The 16,776-nt window shown below is 38.9% G+C and overlaps 1 protein-coding gene across 1 annotated transcript in view; it reads left to right on the forward strand.

Moving 5' to 3' along the window:
* Nucleotides 1–7,650, forward strand: part of LY75 (lymphocyte antigen 75) — a 94,732-nt gene extending 87,082 nt beyond the window's left edge. The window contains exon 35 of the mRNA XM_042471671.1: nucleotides 4,743–7,650. Within this exon, the coding sequence (XP_042327605.1) occupies nucleotides 4,743–4,927 (185 nt within the window). The 3' untranslated portion in view covers nucleotides 4,928–7,650. The remainder of the gene's footprint in view (nucleotides 1–4,742) is intronic.
* Nucleotides 7,651–16,776: the final 9,126 nt, after the last annotated feature.

The following is a 16,776-nucleotide window of genomic DNA, read 5'->3' on the forward strand; positions in this document are numbered from 1 at the left end:
TGGAAATGTTACTTTTTTGTACTAAACCCTCCAGAAACCCCTTGACAGCATGGCTTGGGGCTATTCCAAACTCTGAAGAGTATACAGGTTGAGTCTCCCTTATTCAAAATGCTTGGGACCAGAGCCGTTTTGGATTTCAGAGTTTTTCAGCTTTTGGAATATTTGCATATACATGAGATACCTTGGCGATGGGACCCAAGTCTAAACATGTCATTCATTTATGTTTTGTATACATCTTATGCACATAGCTTGAAGGTAATTATATATGTATTATTTTTAATAATTTTGCGCATGAAACAAAGTTTGTGTACACTGAATCATCAGAAAGCAAAGGTATCACTAAACCACCCATCTGGATTATTTTGGAACATTTTGGATTTCAGAATTCCAGATAAGGGAGACGTAACCTGTATTGCCATGGGATTTGGCTGTTGTTGTTATCAATTCAATCATTCATCATTATCCCCAAAAACTGGGACTCAAGGCGGCTTTAAAAAGTAAATAAAGGTGAAGGACATAAAAATGAGTCAGTGTGATATACTGATTTGTAAGCTGTCTTGAGTCCCTGTACTGGGAGGAAGGCAGGATAATAATAATAATAATAATAATAATAATAATAATAATAATAATAATAATACTGGTTTGAGTTTTGGACTCCAGGAAGCAAAGATTGTCTTTTAAATGTATTTTAAACAAAACATTTTATGTATGTAGCTCCTATAGACTTTTAAGGCAATCTCTATCTAAGGGGATTATCACGCGGAGGTTTACCACATTGAAATCATTGGTTAAACGCTTCAGAAGCACAGAGGTGTGGTAACCGGTTGCCCTTCTGAAGCATCACCGAAGCGTGTCCCCTTGCCTCTCCCATTGACGAGCACCCATTTCTTTAATAACGGAAGTTCCCATTATTAAAGAAATGGCTGCTCTGTGAACGCTTTGTCGACAGGAGAGGAGCAGAATGCCTCAGTGATGCTTCAGAAGCACAACCACACCTACACGCCTCTGAAGCATTTAGCCAACGATTTCAGCACGGTAAGCCTCTGTGTGATAATCCACTTACATAGGGATTGCCTTAAAGGTCTATAGGAGCAACATACATAAAAAGTTTTGGTTAAAATACATTTAAAATATCCATAGAATTAAAACAAATCTATAAAAGGCACACTGTTAAGAGTCTTTGTGGTAATTTGTTTAATGCCTGCTGGAATATAAGTGTTTTCCGTTGTTGCTGGAAGCGACAGCAAGGAGGGAGCTGTTCTAGCCTCTTCAGGATGGGAATTCCATAACCTGGGAGCAACCACAGAAAAGGTCCTCTGGAGATTTCCCTGTGAACATGTTGGGACTGAGGGAAGAGACTGCCACAAATATTCGAGAATCCAAGCAGGCTTACATAGGAGGAAGCCAATATAAAGCTTTGAACTGTGTTTGGAAATGGAGAGGCAGCCAGTAGCAGGATCCATCTCTGCCCAAGAACCAGCTGCACAGAGGAAAGGAATCAACATAGAATTCATACAGCTTTCTGCATAGCCTCTATCTTCCCCAACTGGCTTTTGGCCATGCAGACCCAGCTGTGTAGACTATGTGGCAACTGTCTTCAATAGGGTGAGGCAAAGCATGTCTGACTGCACATAAAGAACACATACACAGGCCTTCCCTTGCCAGTAATGGCTTATGTACAACAGTGTACATGCAGCCAAGAGAAAGCTGTACAGGAGAGTGGCAGAGGAGAATTCCCTGAGTTTCTATGCTGATTGTTTCTGGCACAAGCAGCAAAGCCTGTGGCACCAATGGTCACCCTTTTGGTTTTCTGGGTAGTAATTTCACACTACCCAATATACTAATTAATTGATGTATTATAATAAAATGCTCATAATATTAGGTGCTAGACATGTAGAGGTTAGACACTAGACATGTAGAGGTTAGACACCTCTGGCATGTGTTCACAGATGCAGTGAAAAATACATCCAAATTGTGGGTACTCAGTTACCCAGTTAGCATGAAGTGGCGTTCAGGGCCTGGTTTCAATATGATGCAAAGCACATACAATAATCATTGATCATTTAAATAAAACAAAAGCAAAGGATCCCATTTTAAAATGAATACCTTTGTATTTGGCAATCAAGCCTGAAGGCAGGGAAGACAGAGAATATAAACCTGTAATTGCTAATGAGTACCTTCTTGCAGTACAGAAGGTCATAGGTTCAGTGCATGGTTTCTTTCATTAAGTGAAAAGAATCTGATAGCAGGTGATGAGGAAGACCTCTGTCGAGTTGTGGAGAGCTGCTACTACTAGTCAGAGCAGACCATTACAGTGGGTAAACAAACAATCTGATCTAGTATAAACCAGCTTCTGCAGGTACCCAGGGAGATAGAAAGGGAGCACTTGTGGCTCTCTTAACAGAAAGACTGAAGAAAGATTAAGAGATCTAGTTTTTTTCTTCAGTCAGTGGCCTTTAGAATTATCTGATTTCCAGAGTCAGGAGGATTATGTGCTGTTTAGGAATATATGTACTGAGTTCCATATAGTTCCTATTTTTGAACAACCCCAGTGGTGCAAGAAGAGCTCCTGAGTTACGTCCTACAAAAACTTACAGTTTCAAAGTCCAACTACTTGAATAGGACAATGTTTCCAGTGTGTTAAGAAACAGTATCACAATCTACATCCCATAAATGTGTGCACACAAAGTCACATCATTTGTGTTTTTCCTTCACAAAAGCAGTATATGAACGTACTCAACAAGTAAGTGGTGGATGCATAACGTTATCACTGAGACACAGTTTGTGGTAAAAAATAGGCTGCTCCTCCTCATCGCTATCCTACACTGGCAATACAGCAGTGGGAGACAAAGGAGAGGCTGTTGTGGGGTTTCAGATGTGGGTTTTTATGACTGAGTGGGAAATTGAATCCTTGTCTTCCAGAGTCTTCCCATGATGTGGCCAGTTTCACAACCTTGGCCCCATACAGACAGGCCAAAATAAAGCTGCTTGGGGTCACTTTGGAGGTATACTGTTTAAACTATGCATGCGTCCTAAGAGTCTGGAAACCGTACCAAAGCCACGCTCCAGTCCTAAGGACTGCAGTGTGGCTTTGGCAAGGCTTCCGGACTCTTAGGACGTATGCATCATTTAAATAACATACCTCCAAAGTGACCCCAAGCAGCTGTATTTTGGCCTGTCTGTCCAGGCCCCTTAATTGACTTATCCTGGCTTCTAGGGCAAGTTTGTGCTTAATCTCTTCTAGAATCCATTTATCTTCTTGGCCATCCATGGTATTTTTAACACTTTTCTACAGCACTGTATCTCAAATGATTTTTTCTATTTTTTCCCCCCACTACTGGGCTCTCACATCTGTATATGATGATTGGGAATACAATAGTTTAACAATCCTCACTCAATTTGATGTTCAGAGTTATCTCTTTACACTTTAGGATCCTGTCCAGTTCTTTCATAGCTGCCCTTCCCATTCCTATTCTAATTTCTTGGCTGCATTATTTGATCCAGGATATGAGAAGTGACTACTGTGGATGCTTGGTATTCCAGGACCCCCCATGGATACCAAAATTGTGAATTTTGAAGTCCCATTAAATACAATGGCATAGTAAAATGGTGTTCCTTATACAGCGAGCCCTTCCCTTATGCAGGGATCCATTTTGGACCACCACCACCCAGCGTAAGGGAAATACTGTGTATGGTGGAGCCCCATTAAAAACAATGGGGCTTGTGCCCGCAGGCAGCATGGTGCGCAGCCATTACTTCTTTCAGCAAGGCTTTCAGCATATGCATGTATAAAATGGCAAAATCAAGTTTCGCTATTAAGGTTTTCAAGGTGTGGATGCTCGAATCTGTGGATAAAGAATCCATGGATACAGGGGGCCAACTGTATTTCATTATCTAGGATGAATTCTTACTGTTCTTCCATGGTCATTATTTTTGTTCTCTTAATATTCAGCATTAATCCTACCTTGACGCTTTCCTCCTTGACCTTCTTCAGTAATTGTTCCACATCATGAGAAGGCACGAATCACTAGAAAAGACAATGATGCAAGGAAAGGTAGAGGGCAGTAGAAAGAGAGGAAGACCACATACCAAATGGTTGGATTCCCTCAGAGAGGCCATGGGCATGAGCCTGCAGGACCTGAGCAGAGCAGTGAAGGACAGGGAATCCTGGAGGTGTCTCATCCATAGGGTTGCCATGTCGAGTTCAACTTGAGGGTGGTTAACAACAACTTCCAGAGCCCTAGTCCATTCAAACCCACTACGCTGTGTTGGCTCTATATATTGTTCTATCGTGCTGATAGTTTTTAAAAAGTTGTGCTACATTTCTGAAAACATTTTTAAATTGTTCAGTGGTATTCTATTGTCTGTGCCTTACCCTGAGCTCTCCAGGTAGATATAAATATTGCAATAAATGCAACAATTGTTGGAGAAATCCACCTTTCCCCTAATGGCTAGTATACATTACTTTCGTCAACACTGAGAGAGGTGAAAGGGAAGTGTCATTTTTCCTAGGTGTAAAAACAATACATTCCAGCCTCCCTCCCTCCCTCCCTCCCTCCCTCTCTCTCTCTATATATATATATATATATATATAACCTCTTTAAATTTATAAATAAGTTGTGCAGACAAAATATATTATGTGGCACCTGGTGTGAATTAGTTTTGAATAATTCCAGTATAACTTATGGTTTTCAAACAAGCTACTCTAGATTAATAGTTGTTATTTTTTTCCCCCTGAACAGTTCCAAATCAAGTTGGAGGGGCCATAGTGGTTGCTATTTTAATTATTATGGTCCTCATTGCTGGATTAGTATACTTCCTTTATAAAAAGAAACGACTACGGTGGGGTGGATTCTCTTCAGTACGCTATGAACGAGGGCTGTATGAAGAGGAAACGGACAGCATGTTTGCCAGAGATGGTGACTGAAGAACAATGTCTGCTTGATTGAATTTAAACAATTTCTGGAATGGACTATGTTGGCATCTTCTTACAGGGTTTGCTTGGGCACATTTCTGTGAGATCTGTTTTGAGTAGCAGGTAAATTTGGTTCTTTGGGTATTATACCAAATTTTGTGAATTTTTATGGATTAGTTGAAAGCAACCCTTTACCCAACTTTAGGCGAATAATATGTCTAAGGCAACTCATGAATTATTTCAACTCCACTCAAACTTTGCACTTTTTGTGGTCTTTTAAGATTTGAATATGTATACTATGATTCTGATCTTGGTATTGGGATATACAGCAGATATACAGAGGCCTAAGAATAAAGATTTGAAATATAACTTATTGAACATAAAACATATCATATGAAAGCTTGTAATATCAAGCCACTCCATTTTTTAAAAGATCTATTGAATACGGATTTATTTTTAGTACCTTGTGTTGAAATAAAGGGATTTTTTTGACCCAAGATATTTTCCATCTTGTTCAAAGATACATTTTTAGTTACAACAATAAAAAGAATAATATAATTTACCAGACTGCATTTCTGACAAGGTTTAATCTGAATAAGCCATACATGCTGTTCCTCATAGGTATAAATGAAATAAACAAAATTGAAATCAAGGGCTAAACAAAAAGTTCAGATTCCTAGTAAAAAGAGTTCCAGTCTCTACTTCTGATGTTGTGAGTGGAAACATAAATTTCAGTACTAGGTTTTGTTTTGTTTTTAATATTAAAATGTTAAGTACATTGGCTAGAATATAAAGATATACAGAAAGATCAAAATGCTTCCAACATGCTTCAGTTTTGCCACAGTGTTTCCACAGTGTGTTGGATAGTGAGTTTTGCTTCTCACCCACTATGCCATCACAGACCCTATCTCTTGATACTTTGCTGTGAGTGGGGGAAATCCCCCAATTTCATGTGGTGAAACAGCTCACCATGTCATGACATTTTTCACATGGAATAAGCATGTCTAGATGTCAGTCATTACATGTAAACCAATCCTTAGGTTGTAAATACCATATACAGACATTTATCTGAGACTCAGCAGGACATGTGTCTGGATGGACATGTATGTGGTCACCTTATTGCAGAGCTTTATAAGAAAATTAATTATATTTTAAAACTTGAAGTGTAACATTTAGACTGATCTTTTCATTTAAGCAGTTCTGTAGTGCTGAATTTTGAAGTGCAAGCACTCATCACAACATAAAGCAAGCATCTGTCTTGAGCCTTGTTAATACCCCTTCCAGCAGTTTTCATCTAGAGGTGTAAATGGTTTGTTTCATTCTTGCACACATGAACAAAAAAAATCCAAATGTTTCCTCCCTCCTGAGTGAGATTATAAATGCTTTTTTTGCACATTTTGACCTTTTTTTTGGCATCTAAGGACTTTTTTGTGAAAGTTCCTTTGCATTAAAAACCTGGGTTTGGAAGATACAGTACATCCTTTTTTTTTTTAATCCTTCCAAGGAGCATCCCCAAATTCTTTGCATTACTTCTGGGACCCATTGCAACAATATTGTTGCTTGGAATATCCATCTTCCCACCCTTGCTTAGCTGAAGACTGCACCTAAGCTGAAGGGAAGGGGAAAAACTTGGGGGATGGGAATAATAAGATGGCATGATCTGGTTATCAGAAGGTCTTGGATGCACTACACCATTGATTTAATATACTGTTAAAGACAGTCTTTATTCCTATCCTAACTCCATTAATCTGGTAAAAGTGCACAAAGGAAATGTTTGAGCAGTTGTTTTAATAATACTACTGATTTTTAAAAGGAATTTTGTCAAAAATATTAGTAAAATTGTCTAGTTTGCATCTAAATTCACTTATATTGGTATATATGTATATTTTGAACAGCTTAATATGTCAGCTGTTAAATTATTGTTTCTAAATGCAGAGGCCTTGTAGGAGTTGCCCATTCACCCCTCTGCTAGCATGTTGCATTTCTTCTCCTTTATAAGAAGTGCTACCCATGTGTGTATTGGTTAGTTTGTTAATGTTCAGAGGCCATGATCCAGTCCTGCAGAATATGTGTCAAAGAAAGAAATTTAATTGTTCTATCATAACCAGAGTAGCAAAAATACAAAAACAAACATTGTATTAGTTTATCAATCCAGCTCTTTCTGAAGAAGCCTCTGTTTAAAAAAAAACTGTCACAGTTTCAAAACATTGGAACATCTGGCACAGTGATGTATACACAAGAAGGCCTTTGTGCATGTGCACAACAGCTCTTCTAGACTGGCTTCAATATCTATTCATGCTATCAAGCTCTATTTGCTTGGGAGGGTTTTTTTCCTTCATGATAATTTAAAATGTGTAAAATGAGATTTCAACCATTGAAGGACATATGGTATACATTAAAAGGAAGGAAGCTAGCTATGAGTCCAGGGGAAGTTGTGTGGCTTTTCACTCTTGGAGAGGTGTGTTGTTCTGGGTCACAGAGATGGAGTAATAACTTGAAATTAAAAACATGGCTTCACAAAAAAGATGACTTAGAAAGAAAAGAGGAAGTAATTAGACACCACTTTCTGTCATGCAAAGTATCTTCAATAGGTGCCCATGACACTTGCACAAAACCATTCCATACTACAGTGGTAATGGCTTTGTGCTCACTAGGGAAAGTATTGTTTTCAAGAATCCAAAATAGTTCATAGGAAGTATGGAAACTGTGATACCAATGCAACAATAAAAATATTTCAAGAGAATATGGGCAAAAAAGAAAGGGGGGAGCCATATAGTGTGCAAAAATTGATGGTGGCAGAAGGTCCTTAATGAAGTGCCTGTATGAATAGCTCAGGTGAGATTGCTGAAGAGTATTGCTACATATGTCTCTTATCTGTAAAGAGAGAAAATGCACTTTACCGTTGTTGAGCTCATGATTTAGATTGATAAAATGACCTTAACCAAGTTCTAACTTAGTAATGGTAGTGAGATTTGCTTTTATAAAAAGTAAAATTGTCATTTGGTAACAATGGTAAAACTGGTAGCAGTGGCCAAGATCCAACTTGGTCCTTGTGCCACTTGAAGCCCATCAGCAGATGTCAAAGGAAGCAATTTCCTGCCCCTGCCAAACATCCAAGTGTCTGTGTTCCTCTGTAATGCAGTGCTCTCCTTTCTTCTGGAACAGATACCACAGACAAACAGGCTGTATCAGGAAGGGAAATCTACCTCTTCAAAGATTTCCCTGACAGGCTTTATCCTTTAACACAAGGATACAGCTGGAACTTTCTCAGTGTATTTCTAATCTGAGTCCCACAGGTGCATGTATTTGCCTGCCATACAGATGCTTGGTGTTACCAACTTTGACAGAGCCAGGGACTGATTAGGTAGCAGAGAGAGAAGTAAGAGGCTACATTCAGTCTCTACACACGTACACACAGAAATCCGAGAGTTAGGAAAGCAAATATTTAATTATATGTAAAGATACATTCAAAGACCTGATTTTGCAGACTATTACATATACTCAACTCTCAGTGCAAGAGAACATGTGAGTTTACTCCATGTTGCACTCCTCTGTGCATGAAGGGTTTGGAATAATTTTCAATTCTCTAAATCAATGTTCAACATCACTGAATTTATTACTGTTTGCACATGTGGGCTTCTTTTGATGTGAATTTACAAATGCAAAGTTTATTTTAAATAAATGATCAGGGTTGTTCAATTATGCAAAACTATTCCAGTGTTTCTATAAAGTGTTTATTTGTAAAATATTCTGAAAGTTACAGATTTTATAAGTTATGTTTTTAATTGTGTGGGGATGTGGGGGGTTTCCCCTAAAATATTTGTTCTTGAGAAATATGTAAATTAATAAATGCCTTAATATTTCTAATTTGCCTTTTATTGAGTTTCATAAGAGAACATACCTGGAAGTAGCAGATTTATAGGGCGCTTTGGTTATTTAATTGGATTGATACTTGCAAGAAGATAACTCTGTTCTTTTCACTTTATTAAAATGTTTTGTATTCTTCAATATTTTAAAAAAGTTGTCAATGTTAATAAAACCAGAATCTCATCTTTAATTATTGATTGATTTTTAAAAACAAACATTAAGCAAATCACAAAAGGGAATGGGAATAAAATCAAAGCCATTACTTCAGTAAATCTATGCCTACTCAAAATATACCTCTCCTGCACTTAATAAATGTTCACCACTGAGTAGTGACATCCATCAGGTGGGAAACAATACTTAACTGGATTCAGCGCTGACTTCCCCATCCCATCCTACCTCTCATGCTTTTCCAAAGGGTCCACCAATTCGTTAGAAAAGTTTTTGAAGGAACCCAAGAGGTCTGCAGAGTACAGGGGGAACCAGAAAAATATTGCTGTGATAGAAGTGTCTTTTATGAACAGAAACACAGTCAGATTTGCAGCCTATATCCAGTTATATGCTACATCAGTGCTTCTCAGGCTGTCTGATATGAAGGACTGGAATACCCCCCCCCCCCAATTTATCCAGGACTGGCATTAAAAGTGTGCCCCTTGGGTACAAATTCTTTCTTTCCAGGAAACCCAGAGTGGGAAGCCATACCACTCTTAAAAAACCCCTCTCTGGACCCCCTGGTGAGAAACAATTACAGACTGGTCTCCCTTCTACCATTCTTGGGCAAAGTGTCTCCCAACTCCAAGCTATCTTGGATGAAGCCGATTATCTGGACCCATTTCAAAATGGCTTTAGGGTGGGATGTGGAGTGGAGACTGCCTTAGTGGATGATCTGAGTATCGACAGGGGAAGTGTGACCCTGCTGGTGCTCTTGGACATCTCAGCAGCCTTCGATACCATCAACCATGGTATCCTTCTGGAATGCCTGAGGGAGTTAGGTATCGGGGGCACTGCGCGCCAGTGGTTCCGGTCCTACTTCTTGGGCAGATTCCAGATGGTGAGGCTGGGGGACAGCTGCTCTTCTGGGAGAGAGCTGATATCTGGTGTCCCTCAAGGTGCCATTCTGTCCCCCATGCTGTTTAACATTTACATGAAGCCGCTGGGAGAGATCTTCCGGAGGCATGGGGCGTGGTGTTATCAGTGCGCTGATGACACCCAAATATGTTTCTCTATGCCTCCTACTGTTACAGTGACTAAGGATGGCTTCTCTCCTCTGAATGCCTGCCTTGAGTCGGTAATGGGCTGGATGAGGGAAAACAAACTCAAACTGAATCCAGAGAAAACAGAGGTACTTGCAATAGGCACCTCAGGTCTGGGGAAGGAAATTTGGCAACCTGTCCTGGATGGGGGTCACACTCCCCCTAAAGGACGAAGTTTGCAGTTTGGGAGTACTCCTGGATCCGTCTCTACAGTTGTCATCTCAAGTAGATGTAAAGGCCAGGAGTGTTTGGTACCAACTTCGGTTGATACGCCAACTGCGTCCCTACCTGGACTGAAAGGACCTTGAAGCAGTGGTACATGCTCTGGTAATCTCATCTTGATTTCTATAATGCGCTCTACATGGGGCTACCCTTGTACCAAGTTCGGAAGCTTCAATTAGTACAAAATATGGCAGCCAGATTGGTCACCGGCTCCTCAAGGTTTGACTATATAATGCCAATCTTAAAAGACATACAAATCAGGAAGGCCAGATGCAGTTCCCATCTCAGTATTAGTGAATACACCCACTGTTCCTTTCATATGAGTGCACACTTTTTTTTAGAACAAAGGTCACTGGTTTGTGGTCTCTTTCGATGGTAAAAAATAACTATTGTTGACTGCAAAACCAGAGGGAAATATATATGGTAGTACATCTTTTGCATGCGCTTTATCACCAGCACCCAGTTAGTGACACACAAGCACAAGTCCAATGTATGCCTGCATGTATCCCTGTTTCAACTGTTGCAAATTATATTCTCTACCTCCCTCCATAATGACCAAAGGCCCATCAGGACCCAAAGTAATGCTGCAACAGGTCTCCATGGTCGTTCAGTGACTGGTGGACAGCCAGGGGAGGACAGAGAAGCATTTGACTATGTCCCCATAGCCAGTTTCAAAAATTACATCAACTGCTCAAGTCTCTGGAAGACCAAGATTAGGTCAACAGCAGATGATATCACCAGGATGTGTCTAGCTATTGGGATACAGACAGAAGCTTATCCAAGTCCTCCCCCTCTTTTCCCAACTCTCTATCAGTGACTGAATAGCTGGGGAGGTTGCTGTGGCTAAACAGTGAGTCCAGGGGAGGTTGAGAGGAGAGACGCAACATATTTCCACCTGCTGAATGTTTACAGTATGCTCTGCAGTACAGGCTCTCTGCCAAAATCATCACTGTACTTCAATCTCCCCTTATTATCTGGGGTTTCTAGTAAACCATTATTGGATGTTCACAGTATTACAGAACTGAATCTAATATTCTCTGATATTAGATTCAGTATTACAGAACTGAATCTAATATTAATGCTTGGAACAAGTTTTATAAATGTATGATAGTAAGAAGCATTTTGTGCAATGTGGGTATGCATTATTATTTCTTACATGATAGTCATGTACTTAACATGATACTTAACAATGCAGAGTTGAATGCATTTGTTAAGTACACTGATTCCAGCACACTGACAGTCTGTTAGACTATTATGAACAGAATCACTGAAAGCAATTCATTTGATGAATTATGAAAGACAAGTTAATCCAAAGCTAATATATTAAAGTTTGGTTGTTGGGCCAATCCTGTTGTATCCTGTCTGCAGACCCAGCCCTTCCCATCCCAGGGCATAACTGATCTGGCATGGTGACGGGCAGGTATTCAGAGGCACACATGCCACTGCACTATGGAGCCACCGCCTTGCTCATCTCTGCCACTGTCATTCTAACTGAAGGCCTCCACCCTGGTCCAAAAGGGCAGAAATGGGGAGCCTGGCTTCATCCATATGGCCAGGTGCCCCTTTCTGACATTACAGGCCATGATTGGGACCTGCAACTAAAACAATGGCAGAAGGTAAAGGGGCATTTAGCCATCCAGACTATTGGCTAAGTAGACTCAAAATAGGAGTAAGCCAACAGTTTTGGATTACCACAACATGTGAATTTCCTTAACAAAAGTGGAAGAAGGCACCATTTCAGTTTAGAAATTTAACACTAGTGGTCAAATGTTTATATGAAGATTATGTAATACTAAATTATTTTTCAAAAGAAGTATAGGGTTGGCTCCATAACTGTTTACCCTTGAGATTGCCCCCCTGAAATCAATGGGATTTCAGCTGACTAAAATATGAGTGGATTTAGCAGTTGATTTAAAATTATTATTTTTTTTACATTTTTGCCCACATCTATCTAATTCAAGCTATGCTCACTGCAGTGACTTGTGATGGAGAAAAAGAGAGCTGCTATTTTTAACTTTCAGAGAATAAACACAAATCACAGAGTTGGAAGGAGTCTCATGAGTTACCTAATTTAGCGTCTTCTTTTTCAACATCTTTCATAGCTATTTGTCCCAGCTCCTCCTTAAATATCTCCAAGAATAAAATTCCTAAAACCTCGTAGTGAACCTATACTGTTTTAAACTTGTATTTATTTGTGTCAATTATTTGTTTGTGTTACGTGTTTAAAAAAGAACTCCAAACATGTACAAACAAGTTACAATTAAACTTTAAACATGAAAAAAGAGCCAAGCTCGATCAGTCCAAAGGCCTATGTAGTCCAGCAATCTATTTTCAGTGGCCTACAAAATGTCCATGTGAAGCTTATAAATGACATATAATATATTACAGTATTATACCTTTCTCTTCCATGAATTGATATAACTAAATTTCTGAGTTATTTGCCATCATCAAATTGTAGGAAATCAAACCCCAAACCTTAGCAATGTGCTTTGTAAAGAAGTACGTTTGTCTATCCTGAACCAGTCAGCTTCTTTCAAAGGCTTCAAGTTCAAGTAATATAAAAACAGGAGAAAACCCTTTGGTTATCTCCCTTTTCCTGCTGTACTTTTAGATCATAGTTCTGCTAAGGCTACAATCTGAACACATATAATAAACAGCAAGAAATTTTAGCAAGATCTACTACTAAGTCAACATGAATAGGACTGTAATGCCAGTTATCCCAAAGTGTAAATCCATTAAAGATGACAGATGCTGGGGGAGACTGAATAGCAGACTGCTTTTGAGCCATCCCCAGCATTATGCCATCAGATCACATCAAGCCATTCCACAAATTAAACCCATTTATAATCTGCTTTATAACCAGACACCTTAGTTAACTAGAAACTGAAGCTCCTGAAATGTAATTCATTTTGACCAGATTTTATCATTATTCCTTATATTCCCCAGAGTTGATAGTGTAAGCTGTCTCTTACAATTCAATCTAATTGTCCATATACTAACAGCTCAGTGATAACAGCTGGGGCAGGGTAAGGGAAGCTTCATGCTTTTTCCCAGAGACAAAAGACTCTCCACTTAATACATATTAAGAATTCATTAATTAAGCCATTAAATTCTTAAAACAAAAGCAGGCAGCAAAACTGGGATTTCTAAAGACTGAAAGGGAAACATGACTAGACATAGCAGCAACTGACTAAATAGTTCAAGTCAACAAAGAAAGCATTCAAAACATCTTTGTTTTTATCTTCTTCCTAAGAAGATTCAGAATCTGTTCACATAACCATTAGCTGGGAATGTAGTGACTACTGGAAGAAAAGCATTAAAATCATTTGTCTAGGACAAGCTTAATCACATATAGGATTGATTGGAAACAATTCAACCAAGGTTCTACTCCTATGTTTACTAGCTAGTATTAAAAATCCATTAGTGATACCTTTATTGGCCAACCAAAATGCACAATATTCTTGTTGCGAGCTTTCGAAACTCCAGGAATTCTTCATGATGGAGAAGCCCGTGGAGCTTCAAAAGCTTGCAACAAGTATATTGTACATTTCATTGGCTAATAAAGGTATCGCTGATGGATTTTTGTTTGTATTTGTTAAATGGCCAACACAGCTCCCCCTGCATGTTTTGTAGCATCATACACTTTAAGACAAAGTCCAGAAAGAACAAAGATAAGAGGAGCAAGGGCAGGAGGGAGGGGAAGGAGCAGAAATTTTGTGCAGAATATAATGATTTAACAATTTTAATAGGGACAACATGTTTCATAGACTGGTTGCTCCTTCTTTATGAGTTCAGACTTGTCCGAGAACTGGGAGGAAATTTCAGTAAGAAAATTAACTGTTTGGCATTTTGCCCAGTCTCAGTTTAGTTTATAAAGAGTATCTGTTTCTACGCTGTATCCACTGTTTTAAAATTATTGGATATTTTACATTCAACATCAAACCTTTTCTCCTTTTTTTAACTTGCTGGAAGGAACTAATATATACTGAATTAGTTTAATACTGTAATACAGATGACCATCTGTACCCACAGATTCAACCATGGATTCATGGATTCAGTCATCCACGGCTTGAATATACTGTATATATAAATATATAAGATATATTCCAAAAAACAAACCTTGATTTTGCCGTTTTATATAAGGAACACCATTTTACTATGTTATTGTTTTTAATGGGATTTGAGCATCCACAGAATTTGATATATATGGGGGTCCTGGAACCAAACCCCAGCAAATAGCAATGCTCACTTTTTGTGTGTTTTTAATTGTATTGTTCTTTTAAATTGTGAGCCACTTAAGAGTCCCAATTTTTTTGGGGGGGGGCAGGATGTAAATAAATAAAAATAGTAATATATATCACATTCCAGTCTATTATATTTAGTTAAATTTCAGATAAATACTCAAGCTGTAATTCATGAATTCAAATTGTACAGCCCTCCAGAAGTTGTTGAACTCTCCAACAACATGTGAAGGGTTGCACAATTCCCACTTCTTTTGTAATGGACAAGAGATATTTTAACTAGCTGTTATGCAGAGTTAACAATCCCATCTGCAATTACTTGTAAATTCTATTAAAAGCAATGAGATTTCTGAATAAATATGACTAGGAAAAGCCTTAATGAATTCAACAAAAAATGTTGGTGGAATCCTCTGCGGTAGTTGGAAATACATAACTCAGAGTTACACACTTGGACTGTTGTTTATTCACAATCCCTACATAGCCCCTAAACTAGCAGAAGTTATCCAGTTTCCATTTATTGAGCAGCAGCTTCTGCGATCAACAGGGGTCCATCCCCTTTTTGACCAGGAAGCATCTGACTGACATTCCCACACCAAGTGGGAATTGTGGCAGGGACCCTGCTTCTGTTTGTCACAAAAGAGATCACACATGAGAGAGGATGGAAATGACAGTCAGTTGCTTCTTGATTGACAAGGGACACCCTCCCCCAATATTGATCACAGAGGCTGCTTCCCTGTCAGTGGGGTTCGGGATAGGATTCAATGTATAGCACTGTAACTATGATACGTACACGTTCATCAGTCCCATAAAGGATTCTGCCCATAATCCAGCCCAAATTAAGCACAAGGCAGCTTACTCTTCCTGTTCATATGTACTTGACACAAAACTCCACCATGTTCACTGGTGCTTATTCCAAAACCAGGACAGAACAATATGAACCATATTTTCAAACAAAACCTGTCCATAAACCTTTGTAAACATCTGGAAGTAGATGCAGTGATTATAAATGAGAACAGTTACAAGACACTACTAAACTATTCCTCTGCCCTTTGCTAATATTTAATATAGTAAAGATAATTTCTTACTTTAGACATCAGCCAGAAGAATCATATAATCTTGGAGTTGGAAGGGACCACAAGAGCTGTGTAATCTGACTCCTACCAGGAAGGAAGATTAAATTAAAGTACTTGTAAAAAATGCTCATCTAACCTCTGATTAAAGTCCTCCAAAGCAGGTCCACAAGGCAGAATAACTGAAGGAAAACAGATGAAGGCACAGAAAGAAGCAGGAAGTGGAGAATGGTTCAGTACTTCTCTGCCATTTCCCACTTGAAATGCTCTGCCACTTTTCTGCTTTATAGGAGCTTGGTAGGAACCCACATCTGAACCCACCATTTTGTGACCATCAATAGGTACTGTAGTCCTGTTCCATGCCACATAGGATCACAGCTTTTAAAGTCTCACCACATCAACAGGAGGTGTCAGTCATGTTGTGGCAGCTTTGCAAGTCCTCACTCTATTCAAAAAGAAGAGACTTCATCTGCAATTGATTAAAAGTATGGATTCACATTCCAAACTGGTAAAGAAAAAGGGTTTGTTTTTTGTTTGTTGTTTTGGTAACTTGATTAGATCTGGACCCAGGCCAACTATAAGTAATTCTCCCAAATTATGGTAAGCATTTTCATCGTTTGTCAAATTCAACAGAATATCAATGGGAGTAGTTAACTTTGGCTGGATTGTGTATCTCATAGCGAATGTGTTATCGCAGTCATATATTGTCGATGTGTTAATAAAAACAACACTGATACCCTCTGCTGGTCAAAGTGCATATAACTATTCAATGAAAAGCAGCCATTTGTGGAAGTCACTTTGAAGACTGATAAACTCAGAACCTACTTGAAAGATCCAGAACCTACTTGGGAAAAAAGTGTATGTATGTATCAACTTATGGGGGGAAAATTCAGGTAAAGGATATAATGATAGCCAGCATCATAGTTCCTAGCCTCCTTATGCCTTGGATGCAGTAAGTAAAAAAGACAATACGAAAAGTCAGATGTGTCCCTGCCCCCGTCTCATTCATCACAGTGAGTGTGTTGTAATTATCTTCTAACATGTTATGCTACTTTATTTTTTCTCCATGTGCGTCATTTACTAGATGAGTAAGTGGTGGTTCACCAGGGAATCACTGACCTATTTCTATTGAAATCATCAAGGATCAGATTTTTGCAAAAAATGCTTTAATCTCCTCTAGCAAAATGCTTCTGATGTTTTGTTTTCTTAAG

This window comes from Sceloporus undulatus, chromosome 1 (assembly GCF_019175285.1).
Source record: "Sceloporus undulatus isolate JIND9_A2432 ecotype Alabama chromosome 1, SceUnd_v1.1, whole genome shotgun sequence".
NCBI classification, from domain to species: Eukaryota; Metazoa; Chordata; class Lepidosauria; order Squamata; family Phrynosomatidae; genus Sceloporus; species Sceloporus undulatus.